The sequence below is a fragment of the Tachypleus tridentatus genome, chromosome 1 (genome assembly GCF_004210375.1).
Source record: "Tachypleus tridentatus isolate NWPU-2018 chromosome 1, ASM421037v1, whole genome shotgun sequence".
Taxonomy (NCBI): domain Eukaryota; kingdom Metazoa; phylum Arthropoda; class Merostomata; order Xiphosura; family Limulidae; genus Tachypleus; species Tachypleus tridentatus.
In genome coordinates this window covers 132,932,576-132,954,691 of record NC_134825.1, presented here as the reverse complement: position 1 = coordinate 132,954,691, position 22,116 = coordinate 132,932,576, and the positions used below count along the sequence as shown (strand labels likewise).

At 34.8% G+C, this 22,116-nt stretch overlaps 1 protein-coding gene across 1 annotated transcript in view; it reads left to right on the top strand.

Annotated features, from left to right (window-relative positions):
• The window catches only part of alphaCOP (coatomer subunit alpha), a 51,066-nt gene that overhangs the window by 13,128 nt on the left and 15,822 nt on the right, over positions 1-22,116 (top strand). The window contains exons 5-10 of the mRNA XM_076452835.1: positions 2,372-2,573; positions 11,931-12,070; positions 17,861-18,085; positions 18,427-18,589; positions 19,953-20,099; positions 20,848-20,934. Of these exons, the coding sequence (XP_076308950.1) occupies positions 2,372-2,573; positions 11,931-12,070; positions 17,861-18,085; positions 18,427-18,589; positions 19,953-20,099; positions 20,848-20,934 (964 nt within the window). The remainder of the gene's footprint in view (positions 1-2,371; positions 2,574-11,930; positions 12,071-17,860; positions 18,086-18,426; positions 18,590-19,952; positions 20,100-20,847; positions 20,935-22,116) is intronic.

The window sequence follows — 22,116 nt, the reverse complement described above, 5'->3', positions numbered from 1 at the left end:
GTTTAAGTTTTTTATTTTATAAGGAAATATTTTTAAAAATCCTCAATATCCCTTATTATAAGAAACATGACATTTGTTCTCCAGGCTTTCTTTTATTTACCATCCTTTTTTGAAGTAGAATTTAGTATCAATTATTCATTATAATAAATATTCTTATTAAGCAGCTTGTGCCTTGTGCATTACATCATTGAATGTGGTAGTACAAACTGTGCATTTGCTGAGTAATTTACATCTATTAGTTACACACAGTTAAAAAAGCAATAAAATTAAGTACAAGCAGAGGTAGACTGTTTTGAGCTTTAAGAGAAACGGTTATAGTTTCTTGTTACAATCTGCAGTCATTTTAGAAAGAGAAGAAGGTGTAATTTAGATTAATTTTTTTATGATGATACAAGATTGATTCAACTGACCATTTCTGTATAGAGTGAGGGTAGGGAAAATGAAAAAACAAAATATAGTTTTATGGAAGAAAAATGCTTTATTTAGGAGATATTAGAGGTTACAAATATAAATATTTGAAAGTTTTGTGATGAAGAAGACTACTTTCAATTGCACCTTGAAAATCAATTTATAATTGAAGTAGTTGAAAGTCTGTTTTCATATATTTTCTTTATTAAAAGTACTTAATTAAAAGAAAAATGTGTACAAAAGATGTTTAATGTTTATTGAAAGCTTTCAGATATTTTAAATGTAAACAGAACATATGTAAAGTTATACTGTGGAAACTTTGACATTTTTGGGGTTTCAAGGTTTCTCAGTTCAACTAATTCAATATGGACACAGAGATATAGCTATTCATGTTTGAAATTGTGATATCCCACAATAATTACCTAGACTTTATTATAATTACAAATTATCTTACATTTATTTGCCCAACTCACCAAATAATCCAAATATTTTTGTAAAGTAGGAGCATCCTTCTCAGTCAAAACATTAATATTATCAGCAAATTTAAATAATGTATTTACTATTTCTTCTTTCATGTGATTGATATAAATCAAAAGAACCTTGATGAACCCATTCATTATATTAATCCAGTTTGAATGAACTTCATTTACAACAACCCTTTGCTTTCTTCCATCTAGCCAATATTCCACATACTTACAAGCCTTTCATGTGGCACCTTTTCAGATGCTTTCTGAAAATCTGATACACCAACTCTGTATCTGTAGCCTCATCTGCATTAGCAGTAACTACTTCCTAGAATGTCAGAAGATTAATAAGGCAACATTTTCCCCAAGTAAAACCATGCTGATTATCGAACAAAATTTTAAACTTTTTTAAATGACTCTGCAAACTGTCTTTTATCAGGCTTAGGAAAATGTCTATTACTACAGTTATAAGATTAATGGGCCTTTAATTACAGGGACAATTTTTATAATCTCCCTTGTAAAGAGAAGTAACATTGCTCACATCTGATCTCCTGGTATCTGCCCACTATTCAGAGACTTAGGACAGCTTGTTGCAGCTAGCTCACATATCCAATTTATAACCTCTTTCAAAACCTTTGAGTAAATATTTTCTGGTTCAGTAGCGTTATCATTCTTTGATACTTCCACTTTTCTTATCAATTCAAAATTAAAGTGATTATCTTGTTCAGTTTTGTTTTCCCTCTGGAAACTGTTCAGGATGAGGAATATTGCTTGAATTTACATTGCTAAGACTTGAAGAAAAGGTAAAATATAATAGACATCAGATATTAGCCTTCCTATATCATCCTTCAAAGGCCTTACTCACATACACGTAATGTATTTGGAACAATTCTTACAATTGTATATTTTTCAGCTAACCCTTTTTCATATACTTTTTTTTGGGGTTTCTAATTTCCATTTTGACCAGCTCTCTTATACTTCTATAGTCCTCCAAATCTCCTGTAAGAGCATTTAGTTTAAATGTCTTGTATTTATAATGCTTTTCTTTAATTCTGCCTTTTTATACTCTTTATCAGCAAACCTTGTTTTTCATTGGAGGCCAAATATATTTTTTCTGCAAGAAACATGCCAGTTTTGAACATTTAAGAATAATTTTTTATTTGTTTATTTGTTAGAATACTTAACATGTGCATGAATAATGTCTGCAAAATTCCACCAGCCATAATTAATGAAGCATTCATACAGAAGAGGTGGTAAAAAAATGTAAATAATAACAGAAGACCAGTTAATTTTATTTTTAGATTATCTTGTGCTCAGTTGAACAAGACTCAGTTTTAAGATTTTTTTTCACTTTTCCATACTGCTTTTTTAAAGAAAATTACTGTTCTTAGGTAAAGACTTTGCTTTTTTTTTTGTGTGTATGTGATTACAGATTATGAGGATATTTTTCTCCCACCCCCCCTTAAAATATATGGTGTTTTCAATTCAATTTTTTTCAGCATATCATATAATCCAGCAGAAAATGGCCTTTTGGTTTGTACTAGAACCACTAATATCGACAACAGCACATACGATTTATATGCTATTCCCAAAGATTCAGATGCTCATAGCTCAGATGTTTCTGATTCCAAAAGGGCCTCAGGTTTAACAGCTATTTGGATTGCAAGGAACAGGTTTGCTGTGTTAGACAGAACCCACTCAGTGAGTTGAAAGAATATTTTTTAACACTTTGATTTGATGACTAAATAATATTTATTCTGAGAGGGCAGACACAAGTATATTTTGAGACAATTGCCAAAATGTTTAATGTTGTTAATTGCATTATTTCAAGGTGTGATGAATGTAATTTAAGAAGCATAATCTGAAATTATTGTGTATGATCAACAAAATGTTGCCAAGTGGTAAGATCTTAGCTGGTAAACAAGTTGAATTCTGTGTGGTATCTATAAGAATTACATATCATATACATATTTTACACAATTAAAAAAATATTTAGATTAAATTGTATGTTATTTTAATTGGCAAAGATAGTACTGAATAATATATAACAGTTCTCTTTTCACTCCAGAATTCTCATTTAAAAAATAAATTCAGTTTCTGAGATACCATATCTTTCACATAGGATAGTTTTATTCTTTACACACCTGTCTGAGATTTGTATTCCACAACATCTGAACTAACTCCCACTTCAAAAATCACATTTAACATAAACTGCACTGGTGCATGATGACATCATCATGCAACGACAGTCTCCACCAGTAAAGAGTGTCATGACCTCCTTATGTAGTAACTCTTCTTAAGCATTTGCACACAAAATAATATCCTTATTTTATTCTGTATTTCTAAAGTTATTAATCATTTTCATGAGACTTATAATAGTTCAAGAAATTTAAATTTTGTTAAACTTTTCATTGGTTTCTTTTATACATAAAGAAAAAATGATTTTTCTTTCCTCCTTATGGATTATGCATTTTCAGTTGATGGTAACTTCTGCTTCATCCTGTGATAGAGATGATGTTCCTGACATGGAACATGTGACAACTATTGTTTAGCATGTTATACAGACTAACCTCCTCCATTCAATTAATGTTTTTTCTACCATGTTTGAATATGATCAGGATGGTGACAAAATTGATGGGCTATCTTCCAAACAGAATATGCTATAATTACAGCTATGTCTATGAAAGAAAACCCTCATCCCTTTAATCTTTTATTTGTCATGATTTTGCAAGTATATTCTTTTTTTCACTCTTTCCTGTTTGCCTTTTGAATCACCTCATTCTTTATTATATGAAACCCAAATATGACTACTTTTTCCATCCTTCATCTGGCATTGGGGTTCTTGCAAATATGTTTCTCAAACACCTGCACTTCTGTACTGACATACTTGTTTTTTTACTCACCTACTTGACTCTTGACCTGGTCTACAGCTGCCTTCATTTCTGTTTCTTGATTCCAAGTCTTTGGAATTTGTTTACCTGTTTTGAAGAGTGGATCTTTTCACTTTTATATCTTTTTTAGTTCTCAATTTTTATGCCTTTGTTTCTTTTTTACTACCCTCCTGTATTACCTCTTGTAGAGTCATGAGCCTTGTCTGAGGCATTTTGTGCTCAGGAGGGGCACTCTGAAGAGGTTTATTCTCTTCTTTTCACCAACATTGACTCATACTTCTTCTGTTCTACTTCTACTTGCTTTGTTTCTCTCCTGTTGCAACAGGATGCTTTCCTAGCTCTCATATGCTGCCCTTACACTAATCTTCATGATCCTTGTTGAGGTCACCATTTCTTCACCCTGAGGTCTTGAAAATTGTTCCTGACTCACTGGAGATTTGAGCTGGGACAGCCCAGCATTAGTCCTCACTGTTTACTATGCTTTTTTTTCTTCCAGGCCTAAGAACAGGAATAGGCCTATTGAATCTGTTACACCTTCCAGTTTCATTGTCTTGGCCTTTTTCTACTTTTTATTTCCCAATATTAGGATTGATACTTGTCTCCTTGCATGGGCTGTCTCTTTCATGTGACATATGTGTTCTTTAGGTTCTCACTCACTGCCTGCTTCTCCAGTTATCTTTACCTCTTCCTCTTTTTCACATTCTTTCTTCCTCCTCCTTTTGCTACCCTTTATTTTCAGTGTTTCAAGGATGTAGTCTCTGATCTCTTGGCCAAGAATGCCATCAAGAGGGTATTTTATCCGTACACCTAGTTACTACTATTATTTTTATGTAGTCCTCAACAAATATGGAGTCTGACATTTGGTTATTGGCCAGTAGGTCCTTATATTGTTTCTCATTATCCCTTGGTTCCATATTGAGGGTTTTTTTTCTTCCTATTGATTCTTTTTATCCAGACTGTGGATGACCAAGGTTATCATCTCATGTGCCTTTTCACACATTCCTTACACCACATCATTCATTATCTTTGTTTTGCCCATCAGGATTGGGTCTTCCAGTACTATGATTTTTTTAGCATTGTACCTGCTCTGTATAACTTTATTTGAAATGTGAGGTGTTTGCTTATAGTATTCATTGGTTGTTGCGGAGGTTCCATTCTTAAATGATGATTGTCTTCTCTTTGCCCCTTCTCTCAAAGGTTCCCTCTCTCATACCTGCATTTTTCTCTAGGATTCTGCGTGGCAAGGCTAGTCTGTCAAGCTTTTTAAGTTTTTCTTCATGAATGCCCTCTCTTTTGAAATGGGTGAATGTGAATTATGTCTTAGGATACGTACAATACCTAGGATAATGTATTCTCACAAAAGCTGGTAAGACTTTCTTCAATACTTTGAGTGTTTTTTTATACACAGAATGACATTATTTTAGATAAGTATTTCAATTAAAATATTTATTAATTGCACTCAAACTTTATTTCAAGTGCAAGGTCCCCTTGGTTAACCTTTCTTCAGTGTTTTATTCCAGGCTTTTGTTCTCAAGAGAACTGGAGACAGGCAGCTTCTAATTAATTTGTCACTCATCAGTGACTTCATGGTGCTACCTTTTTATTATGTCAGTATGGAGTCTCCTTGATGCGGATTCCTGTACATGGTGAGGAGACCTTCCAGGGAAGGTTCTGTTCTTTCAGATTACCTCCTCTGGGATCTAGACATTCACCCACGTGTTTGCCGTGGGTGGCGACCTGTGAAGGGGAGGAGAGGATCCTGGTGATTGAGGGGTCCAACCCTAACACACCACTTTGGCCTTGAATTCCTGTAGACGGGCAGTCTTTGGGTGGCCCCCCTTAAGTCAATTGGGTGGTCCATTTGGGCTAGAGTCAACCAAGTACCAGTGTTGGAAGTTCTCAACGGGTGTTGTGGACATAGTGTCTGATGCTGGCGTTCGAGTATAGTGCTCACGAAACCATATCATTGTAGGGCTCCATGGTGGGTGAGGTCCGTGGGTACCAAACTTTTCCTTTTTTCCTATGGATCCTCCAACAAAAAATTTAAATAAAATAGTGAAAAAACAGTCAATAGATAAATGACCACATCTTGAACACTCTAAGCAGCAATCTTCAACATCTGTAACACCTGTACCTCATTTTCTTATATTACATTCTCTTTCAGAAAAACCTTAAGGGCAAATGTCCCCCTTTTTTTATTTAAAAGGGACTAGTGGGACTTGTTGGCTCTCCAAAGTCAGTAAAGAAGCTTCAATCTGGAGACATATTGGTTGAAACATCCACATTCCAGCACAGTAAACTCCTCTTGAATTCAAAGGCAATTGGGGATGTACCTATTGAGGTTACCCCTCATGCTACCTTGAATTTATCATGAGGAGTTATTGTTGAGAGGGATTTGAAGAACGTCCCTGAGTCAGAGATTCTCACTGGTCTCAAGGAGTTTCTGCAGTGATGGAGTTACACTGCTGACAAATATCCTTGTTTTGACATTTACATCATTACGTGCACCTGCCACAATCAAGGCAGGTTATCTAATTTGCAGGGTACAGCCGTACATTCCAAACTCTCTCCGATGTTTCCAGTGTCAGAGGTTCAGCTACTCAAAGACGTCATGTCATGGTTCCCTGACATGTGCTCGTTGTGGTGGCAAGAATCACGATGCCTGTGAGTGTGACACAAATCCACATTGTGTCAACTGCAATGGTTTCCACCTTTCCTACATTCATTCTTGCCCAAAATGGTTGGAGGAAAAAGAGATGCAGCATTTGAAAACGACTCATAACATTAGTTATCCTGAGGCTCGGAAATTGCTATCCGCCACTACATCTCTGATATATGCTGCTGCATTTTGTTCCACAACTACAGTGGGAGTGCAGACAGATCTCTCTGTGCCTCCAAGAGAATCGTTTTCAAAACAAATGAAAAGCCGTTTGACCTCCATGGTTAAAAGGTTGATGAATCAACTTCTACACCTATCTCTGTCCCTTCCATACATTTCAGCAAACCCCAAGATTTACATCCTTTAGTTCCAAGTAGAGGCATTTCTTCAGATACATCTTTTTCTCCCACCCCAATATGCAAAACAATCATTCATTCACATCCTCAGTCACTGGAATCCCCTTCCAACAACAAAGATCTGCCTAATTGACCCAGGGCAGGATCCATGGAGGTTGATAGACCTCCTCTGAATAAGGTCAATAAGGAAAAAAGACGTGATCGAAAACAGAAGGGTTCTCCAGCCACTTCACCTACCCATCATTAAAAATGGCCACCTTGATACAATGGAACTGTCGAGGTTTACGTTCTAATCTGGATGATATCAAAACACTGATTGCTTCCTACCATCCTGTATGTTTTTCCTTACAAGAAACATTTCTGAAACTTGCCGATACAGTCACCATTCGGCAGTTTTCACTGTACAGAAATGACAGGTTGTGTGATGGACGAGTACATGGAGGGGTGGCACTATTGGTTGATCAGCATGTGCCCACCCTGTTTTTGTCACTCAACACACCCTTGGAGGCCGTAGCCATCCGTGTTTCCTTGGGTCATACCATCACTGTTTGTTCTCTCTACCCGTCCCCTGTAGAGACATATGATCAGTCAGACCTTGATGCTCACGTTGAACAGTTGCCGTCTCCCTTTCTAATCCCGGGAGACTTTAATGGACATCATACCCTCTGGGGAAGTGCTGTTATTTATAGGAGGGGTTGCTCTGTGGAGCATATGCTCTCTGATCACAATCTTTGTCTTTTCAATACTGGTTCTTCCACTTATTTTCACACACCTAGTCAGTCCTTTACTGCTATTGTTCTCTCAGTTTGCTCCCCTTCATTATTTTCCCATTTTTCATGGATGGTTGACAATAATCCACTTGGCAGTGATCATTTTTCTATACTTTTGAGTGACACTGGGCGTGGTCAATGCCACCCTCGTTACTGCCCCGGTGGAAGCTGGATCAGGTAGACTGGTCCACTTTCACTGCTCTCGCAGAACTTGATCCTGCCATTGTGAATCAGCCATCAATAGACGACTGTGTGGCAGTGGTAACTGACTGTATTATACAAGCAGCTGCTCAGTGTATTTCTAAATCTCAACACATTTTCCATGATATCCTTGTCCTTGGTGGAATCCTGCTTGGCACGGAAGGCTAAAAAACGGGCCTGGGATACTCTCCGTAGATATCCCACACTTTTGAACCACATCGCTTTCCAACGGGCCCATGCACATGCTAGGTGGGTAGTTTTTCTGGATACCAGGCCATGTTGGTATTCGCCGGAACGAGCATGCAGACACGGCAGCTAAATCTATCTGCCCCGGCACTATCACCACTGTGCCTATTCCGTACATGGACTATGGTCTTGTATTCAAGGCTCGGCTCTGTGCCAGCTGGCAGTCCACTTGGAGTGAGCAACACGACAACAAGCTTTTTCAAATAAAACCCTATATTGGGCTTTGGCCATCTAGCTTCCGTAAGATTCAGAAGGAGGAAGTTGTTCTAACTAGACTACGCATTGGTCACAGTTTTTTAACTCATCGTTTTCTTTTAGTTGGAACTGATGCACCAGTGTGTAGTTTGTGTAACACTCAAATCACTATCAGCCACATTTTACTTTCTTGCCATCGTTACAATTCTCAATGACGGCACTATTTTAAACGTGTTCTGTCCCAGGGTTTGTCTGTAACATTGGACAGTGTTATTGGTGACGGTGACACTGTCCTCCTTGATAAAGTTTTTAGTTTTTTAATGGCCATTAATCTTTTTAATCTCATTTCAGTGAGATTACACTTTACACTTTTCTAATTGTGGTTCCCTTTTCAGAGTCTCAATCTCTCTAGTTCAATTTGAAATTGGAAAATGGCCAGAACATTAAATAACTCGACACCAGTACTGGAAAGGCCAACTCCAGGTGACTAACACTGCTGTTTGAACTATCCGTTATGATCATTACCATTACCTTTACAACTTCTCTTACTCTGCTTTCTCTCTTAACATGGTCAACATTGGTTTTATGCTTTTTCAGTTTTTCAATGATGTTTTGTTTAACATTCATTTCCTTTTATGTATTTTACTACATTTAATTTATTTTTACCTTTTTACTGAACGTTTGGCGAAAATAGCCTAGTTGCTTTGTGCCATAAAACACTAAATCAATCAATCAATCAGGTGCAAGGTGATTTTCATTTTAAATATTAAAGTACTGTTTTTCATCCTACAATTTTCATATTTCATGGGCATAATCTGTAGAATGTCCTAAATATGAAAAGTTTTCGTGGTAGATGTTTATATTTTATTTTCCATGTTCTTTACCATTTCACTAACTCTGGCTGCTATCATCAGTATATGCTGCAGTGAAATGTTTAAAATTAAGAAATAGAAATCTGTACTTTTCTTTTAATATTTCATTGAATAATCTAAAAATATCTTCTTTGGATTATATGTAATAAGATGTCTTTATATTTGCTCTTAAGAATTTATTTTTGATGCTTATTTTCCTTACCTGTTCTTAACTATTGAGTTATTTAAGCTGACATACATCAACAGGTGACTGTTAGTAAATTATTTTTTTTTTTATCTGCGTGATAATATGAGAAATGAGGCAAAGCTTTGGCTGTAAAAATGATTAAAACCTTCCAGACATAAATTTTAAAACGAAAATAATGCATAATTAACTTAACACTCTTTAACTATATTTAGGTGAAAAACAACCTAAATGCATAGCGAACAAAACAGGCAACAATACTACAAGCTGTTACTTCCTCCTGCAATGACAACTTGATGCAAATTTCCAAGAAACCATTGCTAAATTATAGTGTAAAATGAGTTCTCTCTAATGATTGTATATGTGTATGTGTAGTAAATACATGAGGTTTTTAAACATCAAAGAAAAATACAGGTGGTGGGTGGGGGTGTCAAATGTTGGTAAATTTATTACTTGTTTCTATAGGATCTATGTTAGTAGGACAAGCAAATGTACTTAATGTCTAGATATAAATGTACAGGTTGTGGTTTATTACATTCAGTACAGAGGCTGTGAAAGGTGAGATTTTGTTTTTATAATGTGACATTCATGCAACAAGAAAACTGAAGACAGTGATTTTTTAAAGGTTTCTCTTGAAGTAAAAGAATTAAAATTGAGATAAAACAAAATTTTAATTATACATTGTAATGTTAATTTTCATGATGTTGATATTAAAGTTTTTTAATATCATTGTGATTTGCACAGAGAGGAGTTAAAAGTAGTAAAAGGGAAATTTGGTATATCTGGGCATGTTTTTCAGCTCCCATTTCTGTCAGATGCAGCTTTCTCCACTTACAAATGAAGAAATATTTTGTTGCCAAGGCTTGTGATTCTCTTTTACATCCTGCATGCAAGGTTCTTTTATTTTTAGGAACTCTTCTTCATTGAATCTGAATTATCAGGCTACCCTTACATGTGCTTTTTCAAGTTGAAATTGTGGGGCCAATACTTGGAATCTGTTGGTGTCCTTTTCCTCTTCTTGAGAATTTATATTGGTGTTTCAACAGTGCCACCACCATGGTGGGCATCCTCTTGCATGCCATCTACCTCCATTTCTTTAAAGAATCTTTTATTTTGGACTGGGGGACTTCTCTAAAAGAAGTATTTACTGTATCTTCTCATCAATGACCTTGAACTTCTTGCTGTCTATTGGACATTTCCTCCATTTTCTTGTAGATTAATTTGTTGTGATCCACTCTAACAATTCTACAGTCATTTCTGATAACAACAGTTAGGAGTGTAACCATTTGAGGACTGCTTCAACAGGTTCCATATTAGGAACATCATCACTTCCACAGGTCAAAGAGGAAGTAACTGTCAAGTTACTGAGAATGGTTTAGTTCTATCAGTGTTTGGGGATGTTATTATGCACTAGCTCATTTCAATTCATGTTAAACATATGAATTCTAACTGGAAGTTAGTTTAAGGGTAATGGTATACAAATCTCGTGTACAAGGGATGTGCAAGGGATCAAGCTATCTGTATGAAGAGAAATATATTTTCAGGTGTAAAAAATCTTAATATTCTAAATATGTCTATGGTGTTTTTTGATACACATCTTAATGCATGAGTTATATTTTAAGTTTGTAAACCCAGAAAATAATTGCAATGGTTTTTATTTGAAAGAAAAAAAGCTTAACATAGCAAATTTAAGATAATGTTTTTTGTGTAGACTTCTTAAATTTTTACAACCATCATAATTTGCAATTATTAAGTTTAATCTGTTAAGTTTATTGCTATTGTTGCAATCAAAACAACACTTAAAATGCTTCTGGTGGACAACTGTTTTAATGAATCATTATTTTAGAAATTCATCTTTTTGAATAATTACCTTAGGCAGTATTGTTAATTTGTACCTTCTATTCATTAGAAGAACTTTCTTCATATGAAAGAAAAGGTTTAGTGAAGTAATTTAGCTGGCACAACTTCTACGTTTTACTACTAAAGCTAGTGTCAATTTAATTTCAGATGTTAGGTTTTAATTACTTTAATGTCAAGTATTAAGTGTCTTAGTTGATAGATAAAATCAAACTTTTGAGATTTATTAATTTTAAATTTTTACTATGCCTTTTATATACAAGTTATGTGTAATATATGGAATCAATATAATACTCTGGGTTGATTGCAGTGTGAAATGTTATTTTTGTTATGAACAATACACACAGTTTCTTATAAGAAATAAAATTAAATAAGATACTGCTATCTCTCAAGTAAATTTTCTGTTGTGTTAATGATTATGAAAACTTAATATTGTAGTGTATGTTAATTTTATGACGTAGACTTCAGTTTTAAAGTATTGTCTCACACACACATAACTCAAACATTTAAAAACAGTCATCTAGTGATTTATTTGTATAAATCTAATGTATTCATGCACCAACATGTATTTTAATGATTAATTATTTTACAAATTATGATCTTGCATATTTTTCCTTACAATTTTATTTTTGTTTCAATATATGTGTCAGGCTGTAGAGCTGAAGGCTCAAGCAGTAAAGCTGTGATGCTAGTGAACATACCCTGCAGTTTAAATTGTAGGCATATTATATAAGCAACAGTCATTTCTGTTGTTTGGTTTTCAGAGCTAGTTGAAGTTCTTGTGGTGACTTGTTTTTCTTGGTTGTTCTCTTGTCTTTGCACTTTAGGTAGTGGTGAAAAACATGAAAAATGAAGTCACAAAAAAACTTCAAGGCCCAAACTGTGACGAAATTTTTTATGCAGGAACAGGTATGCTGCTCATGCGAGATCCTGATGGTCTGGTGCTGTATGATGTTCAACAGGGCAGGTAACAAAACAGTCACAACCAAATACTAGTTTGGTGTAATAATAAGATGGCTGTATGATTCAAATCCTATTGCAAACACTGAATTTAGATTAATATGAAAGTCATTGCCTAACATAAAAATGTTAAGTTAACCTCCAAGAGGGCATCAATCATATATTAATAAATATAATTAGAACTAAATTTCATAAATATCTTTGTTCTTAAAGATTTTTTTAAATAATTTTGTAAAAACTAAAAAGAATTGTCAGCATTGATGTTTTAGGGAACTAGAATTCCAATACAAGATCTTATCTTCTTTCATAAAAATACTTTTCTTAATTAGTAGTGCCTTCTGTCAGCTACAATTTTCAATCTTGCTTTTGCATATCCACATGCAAACAATCATGCATGTAGCAGCCCTCCAACATGATAGTACCCTTATCATAACTAGCACTTTCTTTACATTTGCACATATTAATCATTCACGATTGGTAGTAGCACTGTACAGACGTGCTCGTTTTTGGATTTGTTGACATTTTCATTTCTATTGAAGACTTACCTTTTCTTTACTATGTATTTAATATTTAATATTTTGCATTTTTGAATTGTGAAAGGTTGTTTTTTCAACTTTTCTTACTTTTTAAAGGGCCATTTTGACTAGTGTATTTTGGATCACAGGCTGTGGCAAATGGTGTCTGACCAGGTATACTTTTTTTTTAATTTTTAAATCCACTTTGTTCATTCTGTGACCATACTCATTGTCAATTTGACTGTAACCCTTTGTACCATGAACAACCTGATTGTATAATTTCAGATGCTGCCAGGTGTTAGTTGTATGTCTCCATTCCATTGTCATTTATACCTAAATAATTATATTTCAGGATTGGGTTATGTTTGTTGTAGAGATTGGGTGTTTTATAGGACTGCTAGTAGTTCTCTCTAGTGGCTGTTTAATTCATGATTATGTTTGTCCTGGACTCTGCACTCATGAAATGAAATGAGTAAAGCAGACAGAGATTGCTGAATATTTGCAGTGTTCTATAGCCTTGAGATTTTTCCTAAGCAGATCATAGATACAATTTCACATGTCAGGTTTCACTTGAACAATTCTGTTGATGTAATTCCTCTTTTAAGAATAGAGTATTGTGGTTATTTGGACTGGACTATTCAATGCATTTTACTTCCCTTTCTTCTAGTGGAGTATGGGAGTCTTTACCACTTACCAGTTCCTTGCTGCTGGAGTGGTGAACCATGAAGGCCTATCCTCTTGAGTGATAAATCATACCACTTAGTTGAGATTAGGGAAGTGTAGATCTAAATGATATTTCTTCTACCTTCCTTCATCTGAATCTACATTCACAATGGTTCTGGTGTTGGTTGGAGATGCTACAACTAAGTAAGTTCTCAGTTTTGGTGTTGTGTGTAACTGGATACTGTACATGTTTTCCTGCTTGTGCATGACCAGGCATCCTCAGGTGTGGATTCCTGTACATGGTAAGGGGACCTCCCAGGGAAGGTTCTGTTCTTTCAGTTTACCTCCTCTGGGATCTAAACATCCACCCACGTGTTTGCTGTGTGTGACAACCCATGAAGGGGAGGAGAGGATCCTGATGGTTGAGGGATCCAACCCTAACACACCACTTTGGTCTTGAATTCCTGTAGAAGGGTGGCCTTGGGTTTGCCCCCTTGGGTCAGTTGGTTGGTCCACTTGGGCTAGGGTCAACCAAGTATCAGTGTTGGATGTTCTCAACAGGTGTTGTGGACATTATATCTGATGCTGGTGTTTTGGTATAGTGTCCTTGTTTGGCATTGTAGTGCATTCTGTCATAGGGCTTCATGGTGGATGGGGTCAGTGGACACTGAAATATTCCTTTTTATTATTATTATTATTATTATCATTATGGAGCCTCCAAATAAAAACTTAAATAAAAATAATGAAAAACAGTCCATGGGTAAACAACCATGTCTTGAAGATTCTGAGCAGCAATATTCAACATCTGTAACACCTGTTGTACCTTGTTTTCTTATCCTATATTCTCTTTCAGAGAAACCTTTAGGGCAAATGTCTCCCTTTTTCATTCAGAAGGAACCAGAGGAACTTGCTGGCTCTCCAAAGTCAGTAAAGAAGCTTCGATCTGGAGACATTGGTGGAAACATCCACATCTCAATACAGTGAACTCCTCTTGCATTCAAAGGCAATTGGGGATATACCTATTGAGGTTACATCTCATGCTACTTTGAATTCATCACAGGGAGTTATTGTTGAGAGGTATTTGAAGAACATCCTAGAGTCTGAAATTCTTGCTGGTTTCTCCACCCAAGGAGTTTCTGCCTGCCACCATCAAGGCAGGTTATCTTAATTGCAGAGTACGGCCACACATTCCAAACCCTCTTTGATGTTTCCAGTGTCAATGGTTCGGTCACTCGAAGACATCATGTCGTGGTTCCTTGGCTTGTGCTCGTTGCAGTGACAAGGACCATGATGCCTACGAGTGTGAATTGTACCCTCATTGCATCAATTGCAATGGCTCTTACCTGTCTTACTTTTGTTCTTGCCATAAGTGGTTGGAAGAAAAAGAGGTTCAGTGTTTGAAAATGATTCATACAATACTTATCCTGAGGCTTGAAATTTCCTGTCCACCACATCATCTCAGACATATGCTGCTCCACTTCGTTCCACAACTACAGTGGAAGTGCAGAAAAATCTCTTTGTGCCTCTAAAAGAATCATTCTCCAAACAAATGAAAAGTCTTTTGACCTCCATGGTTAAAACCGTTGATGAATCAACTTCAACACCTATCTCTGTCCCTTACATACATTCCACCAAACCCCAAGATCCACATCCTCTGGTTCTATGTACAGGCATTTCCTTGGATGCTTCTTCTCCCACCCCAAGTTGCAAAACAATCATTTCTTCACGTCTTCAACCTCTGAAATCCCCTTCCAACAGCGAAGACCTGCCCAATTGACCCAGGGCAGGATTCATGGAGGTCGGTAGACCTCCCTCGAATAAGGAAAATGAGGAAAAAGGATGTTGTAAACAGGATTCTCCATCCAATTTGCCTACATGTAAATAAAAATGGCCAGCCTAATACAATGGAACCATTGAGGTTTATGTTCTAATCTTGTTGACATCAAAACACTGATTGCTTCCTACCAACCTCTTGTTTTTCATTACAGGAAACATTTCTGAAACCTGCCAATACAGTCACCTTTCTACAGTTTTCTTTATACAGAAATGACAGGCTGAGTGATGGACGAGTGCATGGAGGAATGGCATTGTTGGTTGATGAGCATGTGCCCACCCCGTCTTTGCCACTCGACGCACCCTAGGAGGCCGTAGCCATCCATGTTTCCTTAGGTTGTACCATCACTGTTTATTCTATCTACCTTTTGCCTGTAGAGATATATGATCAATCAGACCTTGATGCTCTCACTGAACATTTGACGTCTCCCTTTTTCATCCTGGGGGACTTTAATGGATGTCATCTCCTCTGGGAATGTGCTGATATTGATAGGAGGGGTTGCTCTGTGGAGCGTATGCTCTCTGATCACAACCTTTCTCTTTTCAATACTGTTTCTTCTACTTATTTTCATGCACCTAGTCAGTCCTTTACTGCTATTGATCTCTCAATTTACTCCCCTTCATCATTTTCCCATTTTTCAAGGAGGGTCGATGATAATCCACGAGGCAGTGATCAATTTCCTATAATCTTGAGAAAGACTGGTCGTGGTCGATGCCACCTGACCCGCATTCCCCGGCGGAAGTTGGACCAGGCAAACTGGCCCTCTTTCAGTGCTCTCACAGAACTTGATCCTGCCATTGTCTGTCAGCCATCAATAGAAGACTGTTTGGCAGCAGTAACTGACTGTATTATACAAGCAGCTGCTCAATGTATTCCTAAAACCTCGACAAGTTTTCCACTATATCCTCGTTCATGGTAGAATCCTGCTACATGGCACAGAAGGCTCAAAAACGAGCCTAGAATACTTTCTGTAGATATCCCATATTGAATTGGGTCTGTTTTCGGATAACATTGCTGTATCCACTGATTAGCCCATCCCACCAATTGTGACCTATCTGTAAGTCATCTGAGAAAAGTAGACACTCCTGATTGGAAATACTGTCTGCTATTTGCTGAACATCTTTTGAAACATTCTTCTATCCCTATTTATACAGGTTTGAAATCAGGTGACTGTGTGGACTCTGCCATGGTTTGTTGTGTTTTGGAGGTTGCACGTAGAATCCCTTCTACAGCTTCTCTGTTCACTGGTGAACTGTATGCTATTTCTCTTGCCCTGGATTACATAGAAGCTAAGCAGTACTCAAACATCTATTTATACTGACTCGCTTAGCTCTCAACTGGCCCTGGAATTGTTTCACATTAATTCATACCTTGTTCTCACCGATATTCAAAACCAACTGGGTCATTTCTCTTTAACATCTTCTCTATCCAGTTTTTCTGGATACCGGGCCATGTTGGTATTCACGGGAATGAGCTTACTGACACTGCAGCTAAACCTTTCTGCTCTGGCACTATCATTGCAGTTCCTATTCTAAACATGGACAATGGTCCTGTATTCAAAGCTTGGCTCTGTGCCAGTTGGCAGTTGACTTGGTGTGAGCAATGCGAAAACAAGCTTTTCCAAATAAAAACCCTATATTGGACTTTGGCTGTCTTGCTTCCGTAAGTATCGGAAAGAGGAAGCTGTTCTAACTAGACTATGTATTGGTCACAGTTTTTAACTCATCGTTTTCTTTTATCTGGAACTGAAGCACCAGTGTATAGTGTGATTATGATGGGGGATGTGTTGCACTCTTGTTGGTGAAGGGTTTCTTCATGATAATTTACATGTGGTTATATAGAAGGAGGAGTTGTAAGATTAGTGGCAAGCACTGAAATTTTGAGCCAGTAGAGGCAGTACTAATTGAGAAAAGTTATTGTTAGAGGAGGTAAGTATTTGTCTGAAATAAATTTTCAGTGTGGGAAAATGTTTTCATATTATGTCTCTTAAGAAGATGTTGGTAGTACAATCTGAAATAAACCAGCATACACATAAAGGCTGAATCTCTTCTTTTCTTTAAAAAACTCTGATATATGTCTAATATGAAGATCTCTTGTTCAGTGTTGCACAATCATATTGCAGCCACAGTAAGATTAGTGTGATAACATTGCTTGGTGTTCAGGGGATAAGGTAATTTGAATTTTCTTGGCTCCATTTTTTCGTGCAGGACATTTTATCAAACACTCAAATTATTTTTGTACTTGTTTAACAGTAATTGAAGAGTGAAGGGAAAAGTGAGATAGAAATGATTGAAGAAAATAATCTACAAAGACCGCTTCTATTAATATATTTAATTTTAAACTTTGTTAAACAATTAAGTGTCGACTTTTTTGTACTTCTTACACTGAAACTAGACCTTTTTTTAAATGGTTATAGTATTTTTTAAAACTTTCAAATCTAACTTATGATTAACTTTTGTTTGTTTTACTGAATTGTAACTTTGAATAAATATTATCATGTCTTTGATTATCTTTTAAAATTAAAACATTTCAAAGAAATTGAAATTTGTTAAAAAATTGTGGAATTGTGTTAAACCATAGGATTAAGTATTCCAGAATATTTTAATTGATATTTGTTGAATGTAGCAATGTTTCAGATGGGAGTATTTCTTTGATTTGGCATATAATTGAGAAATTTTTACAACATTTTTTTTTACAATACAGGTTATTGTTAAATGGTTATCAGGCATTGTAATTTTTAAGGATCATTTAAAGATTTCATAAATGGTTATGTGTCTTCTTATAGAGCATTAGCAGCTGTTAAAGTAAATAAGGTTAAGTACCTGTCCTGGAGTGGAGACATGAGTCACGTTGCTTTGTTAAGTAAACACACGCTGACTATCTGCAACCGCAGACTTGACATGCTTTGTAGCGTCCAGGAAAGCTCTCGAGTGAAAAGTGCTGCATGGGAGGACTGTGGAGTTCTCATCTACACCACCTCCAATCACATAAAATATGCTCTTACTAATGGGTGAGCTTATAAGAGATATTTCTTAATAGTTATTTAGTTTAGTTTTCTTTATAATAATAGTCAGTGAGTATTTGCTGCAATGATTTTGAAGGAAAAGATAACTTTAAATAAAAGGTTATTACATGCATTAACATTTTAATTAAAAGGGGAATCATAAAATGCAAACAAAATGTAGTTTACATGTTTTAATAAATTCTGAAACTGATATCTTGTGTAAGTTTCCTGATTTATATAATATAATATGTTAAAAGGAAATTGTTTGTTACTTCAGAATTTTTAACATGATAATTTATGTTGGAATAATGTATCCATTGTTTTCTTACCTATTATTTCTGTTTAAGGGATCATGGCATTATCAGAACATTGGATGTGCCCATCTATATTACTCGTGTTAGGGATACCAATGTCTACTGTTTAGATAGAGAGTGTCGTCCTCGTGTACTTGGTATTGATCCAACAGAATATAGGTTTAAACTTGCACTGGTTAATAGGAAGTATGATGAGGTACAGAATGTTTGTTTTTGTTTACTTTAAATTTTAAGTTCATATTGAAACATTTAATGCAGGTTCACATTAATTTTATTGAACAGAAATTGAGAAGACAGCTAATGAGTTTTTCAAGTGAAATTTTTTGTTAAAACTAAATCACTTCTACATTATTGAAAATGATTTCCATCACAGTAAAATTACATTATTTTTACAAACTTTTTTGGTTCAAGCTTGTGTTGAAAAGTCTACTTTTAATAAGCAAATTTAGACTAGTTTTTTTAAAAGTTGCTTTAATCTATTAAGAATTGTGTGTTGTGATGTTTTTGGGCTTGTTTTATTTTGAAGTCGTTTGTAGTAGCTGACTTTAATGTGTAATAAAATGTTCATAGGAGTGGATTTGGTGATTGTGTTGATGAATAGCTTACATATCTTTACTTAGAACCACCCTATTCTTACTCTTGTTCATTTGAAAAACACACCCACAATCATAAATTTTCTGGCTCATACTTTTTAATGGCAATTAAGTTGTGCAAATTGCCATTTTGAGGGGAAGCCATAAAATAGTTGTTTTGAAAATACATACCATTTGTTTTTGGCTTATTTTTTACTTGTTTTGAACAGCAGTGCCATTTATTTTTATTGTGAGACTTGGCAATAATGGTGAAAGCGTGTTCTGAATATTTGCTTTCTATCCTTTGTCATAAGTGGTAATATTAGTATATTTGCACTGTTGTCATTTTAATCATTCTGAAAAGATTATGGGTTGATCAAGCTGAGCTTTATTTTAATTGTTTTTAAATAAGCTAATTAGTAATGTATTTAGCAACTTGCATAAGGACCAATAATTTTTATAAAATTCAAATTGTGATACTGGACAAGGATAGTAATGATAGATAAGGATTATGAGTATTTAAAGATGTTTTATAAACCTATATAGTTTAAGAACATTTTTATAAGAATAGAAGTTCTGGCCAGTCTATTGTATCAGTAGAGAATTTGTTTTTACACGTTTTAGTGACAACTAAGAATGTGCAGTAGAATAGGATAAATAGATACTTTGGAACTTTCCTCTTTTCACCCAACCATTGAGTGAACTCTCTGTTAAAGGCTCTCTTTTTATAGACATACCTTGTGCCTTTTTTTTTTTTCAACTTTTTATTAAAAATTGTTGAATTTGGTTTTCTGTTGGATTGGGCTAATATGGTTAGGAATTGGTTATTTTACTGTATATTTTTTTCATTTATTAAATAATGCAATATGTATTTTTGATAATTTAAAGCATAACAGGCATTGAAAAATAGTTATTCAGAAGCTTTCCTTAACATAAACTTTCAAACTGCAGGTACTCGCACATATGCACATGAACTTTGTTTTATAGGTTCTTCATATGGTGAGAAATGCAAAACTGGTTGGTCAGTCAATTATTGCTTATCTTCAGAAGAAGGGGTATCCAGAAGTAGCCTTGCATTTTGTTAAAGATGAAAAAACTCGATTTGCTCTTGCATTGGAATGTGGAAACATTGAGGTATACAATTTATTTTTAGTTAGACTGAGTGTTTGTGAAAGTACCTGTATCAAATCAAACTTAATTTACATATGGTGGAGTATAAATGTGTATTAGTTGTACTAAAATATTTGAATTGTTATAAATATAAGAGTGTATGAGAAATTTTAAGTTGTAGAAGTATGATGTATATCTTGTAGAAGTATATTGTATATTTTTTTTAATTTATGTAGTTTTTTAATGTAATATATAGTATGCATCTTTTGGGAGTAACCAAGCAAAGTTTTTCTGTTTTGTTTTTGGTATGAAAATAACAGTATTTGTACAAATGTAAATGAATTAGAAAAGTGTTAAATGATATTATTTGTGTTACTTTTATAAAATCAGAACTGATAGTATTTGGTTGAAAATTATGATTAAAAGAAGAATTAAAATTCACTTTGAGATTGATTTTAAAACATTATCCAATAAAGAGTTTCTTCAGACTTTTTATACTCATAATATTATTGTTTAGGATTTAAGAAAAAGTTTTGTGATGCTATGAAGCATGAGTGTAATATTTTCTTTATTCTAATCTACTGCTTGTGAGAGTATCTGTGGTGTTGCATTATTGCATCAAGATCCACTGTAATTGAAGTCTGTAGTTTATAAGATACAAACTAGGTATAAACTTGAGGAAATAGTACACTGTTACTGAATTTCATTATGATAGTAGAGATGAACTGCATATTGTGAAGCTAATGGTGATAGTTTTTTTTCTTTTATTAAGGTGGCTTTAGAAGCTGCCCGAACACTGGATGACAAAGCCTGTTGGGAAAAACTTGGGGAAGCTGCACTGTTGCAGGGTAATCATCAGGTAAAAAAAAACTTGAGCTATTGAAACATAAAAAAACAAATTATATGTGGACTTGATATCTTGATGATCTGGGTAAGTTTTCATTACTCTCGCTTTAAAAAAAATTGTTAAAACTTTAAACAAAATGACAATTCAGATACTACGTGTATCAAGATGTTATTTATTTATTTATTTAACACAGTTACAATGTTTATCTTACAGCATGTGTAGGTACCGTGTATTAGAAATGAACATTGATCAAAGTTAACTACATAATACTATAAGTGCTTTGATTGCTTTTTGCACCACTATGATACAGGTCACAATTTCTTTTTTATGTGTAATCTGCTTAGGTTAAAAGCAACTGGAAGAATGTTTCAAATTTGTTTGCATATATTTCATATCAACATATTGTGAATATACAATTTTTGTAAATCGTATGTAGGCTTTATAGACTTTTATTAGATAACACTATGTAACACACATTTTGTTCCTGGATAGTATGTGTTATTTTTTACTTGCTTATGTTGTAAAAGAACAGAAAATGGCCATTATTCCCTTCAAACTTTGCTTTTGTGATCCGGGTAATGAAATTTAGAAATTAACTTATTTTATATGTGAAAACAGGCAAATTTGCACATTTTCTTTTACATAAGGTTTGAATAAAACAACATATGAATCAAGACTTGCATGTATTTATACTAAAGTTGTACAAAAATATTTAGAAGTGGGTAGTTTTTCAAGATGGCTGCTTTCTCTCTGGTGGACTAGGTACAGGGAGCTCAGAGCACTGGGGGCAATGGATGATGGAAGGTTCAGATACATGATAGCAGATGCATTCTTGCCAGCCCGATGTTTGGAAAGGTCCATCATGCAGAAGTAGCAACTGCTTGAGTGTTCAGTGGGTTCACGCCAAATTCTTGGAATAGCAAACTTCATGGCTCTCTTTATCCCTCTGTACCATCTTGCAAAAGAGCAAAATAAAATTATTATAAATAATACATTTATTTCATCCACAACTAATGTGTAAAAGATTCATGCAAAATATTTTGTGATATTTTTTAAACTATTGGAAATTAAAAAAAAAAGATATTTAAGTTTTAAAAGGTCTAAAATTTGTATAATGAAAAGTCATAAAAGTCAAGCAAGCAAAAATTGTCCATCTTACCTTCTAGATTTTTTTTGCAGTGCTTACAGGTAAAA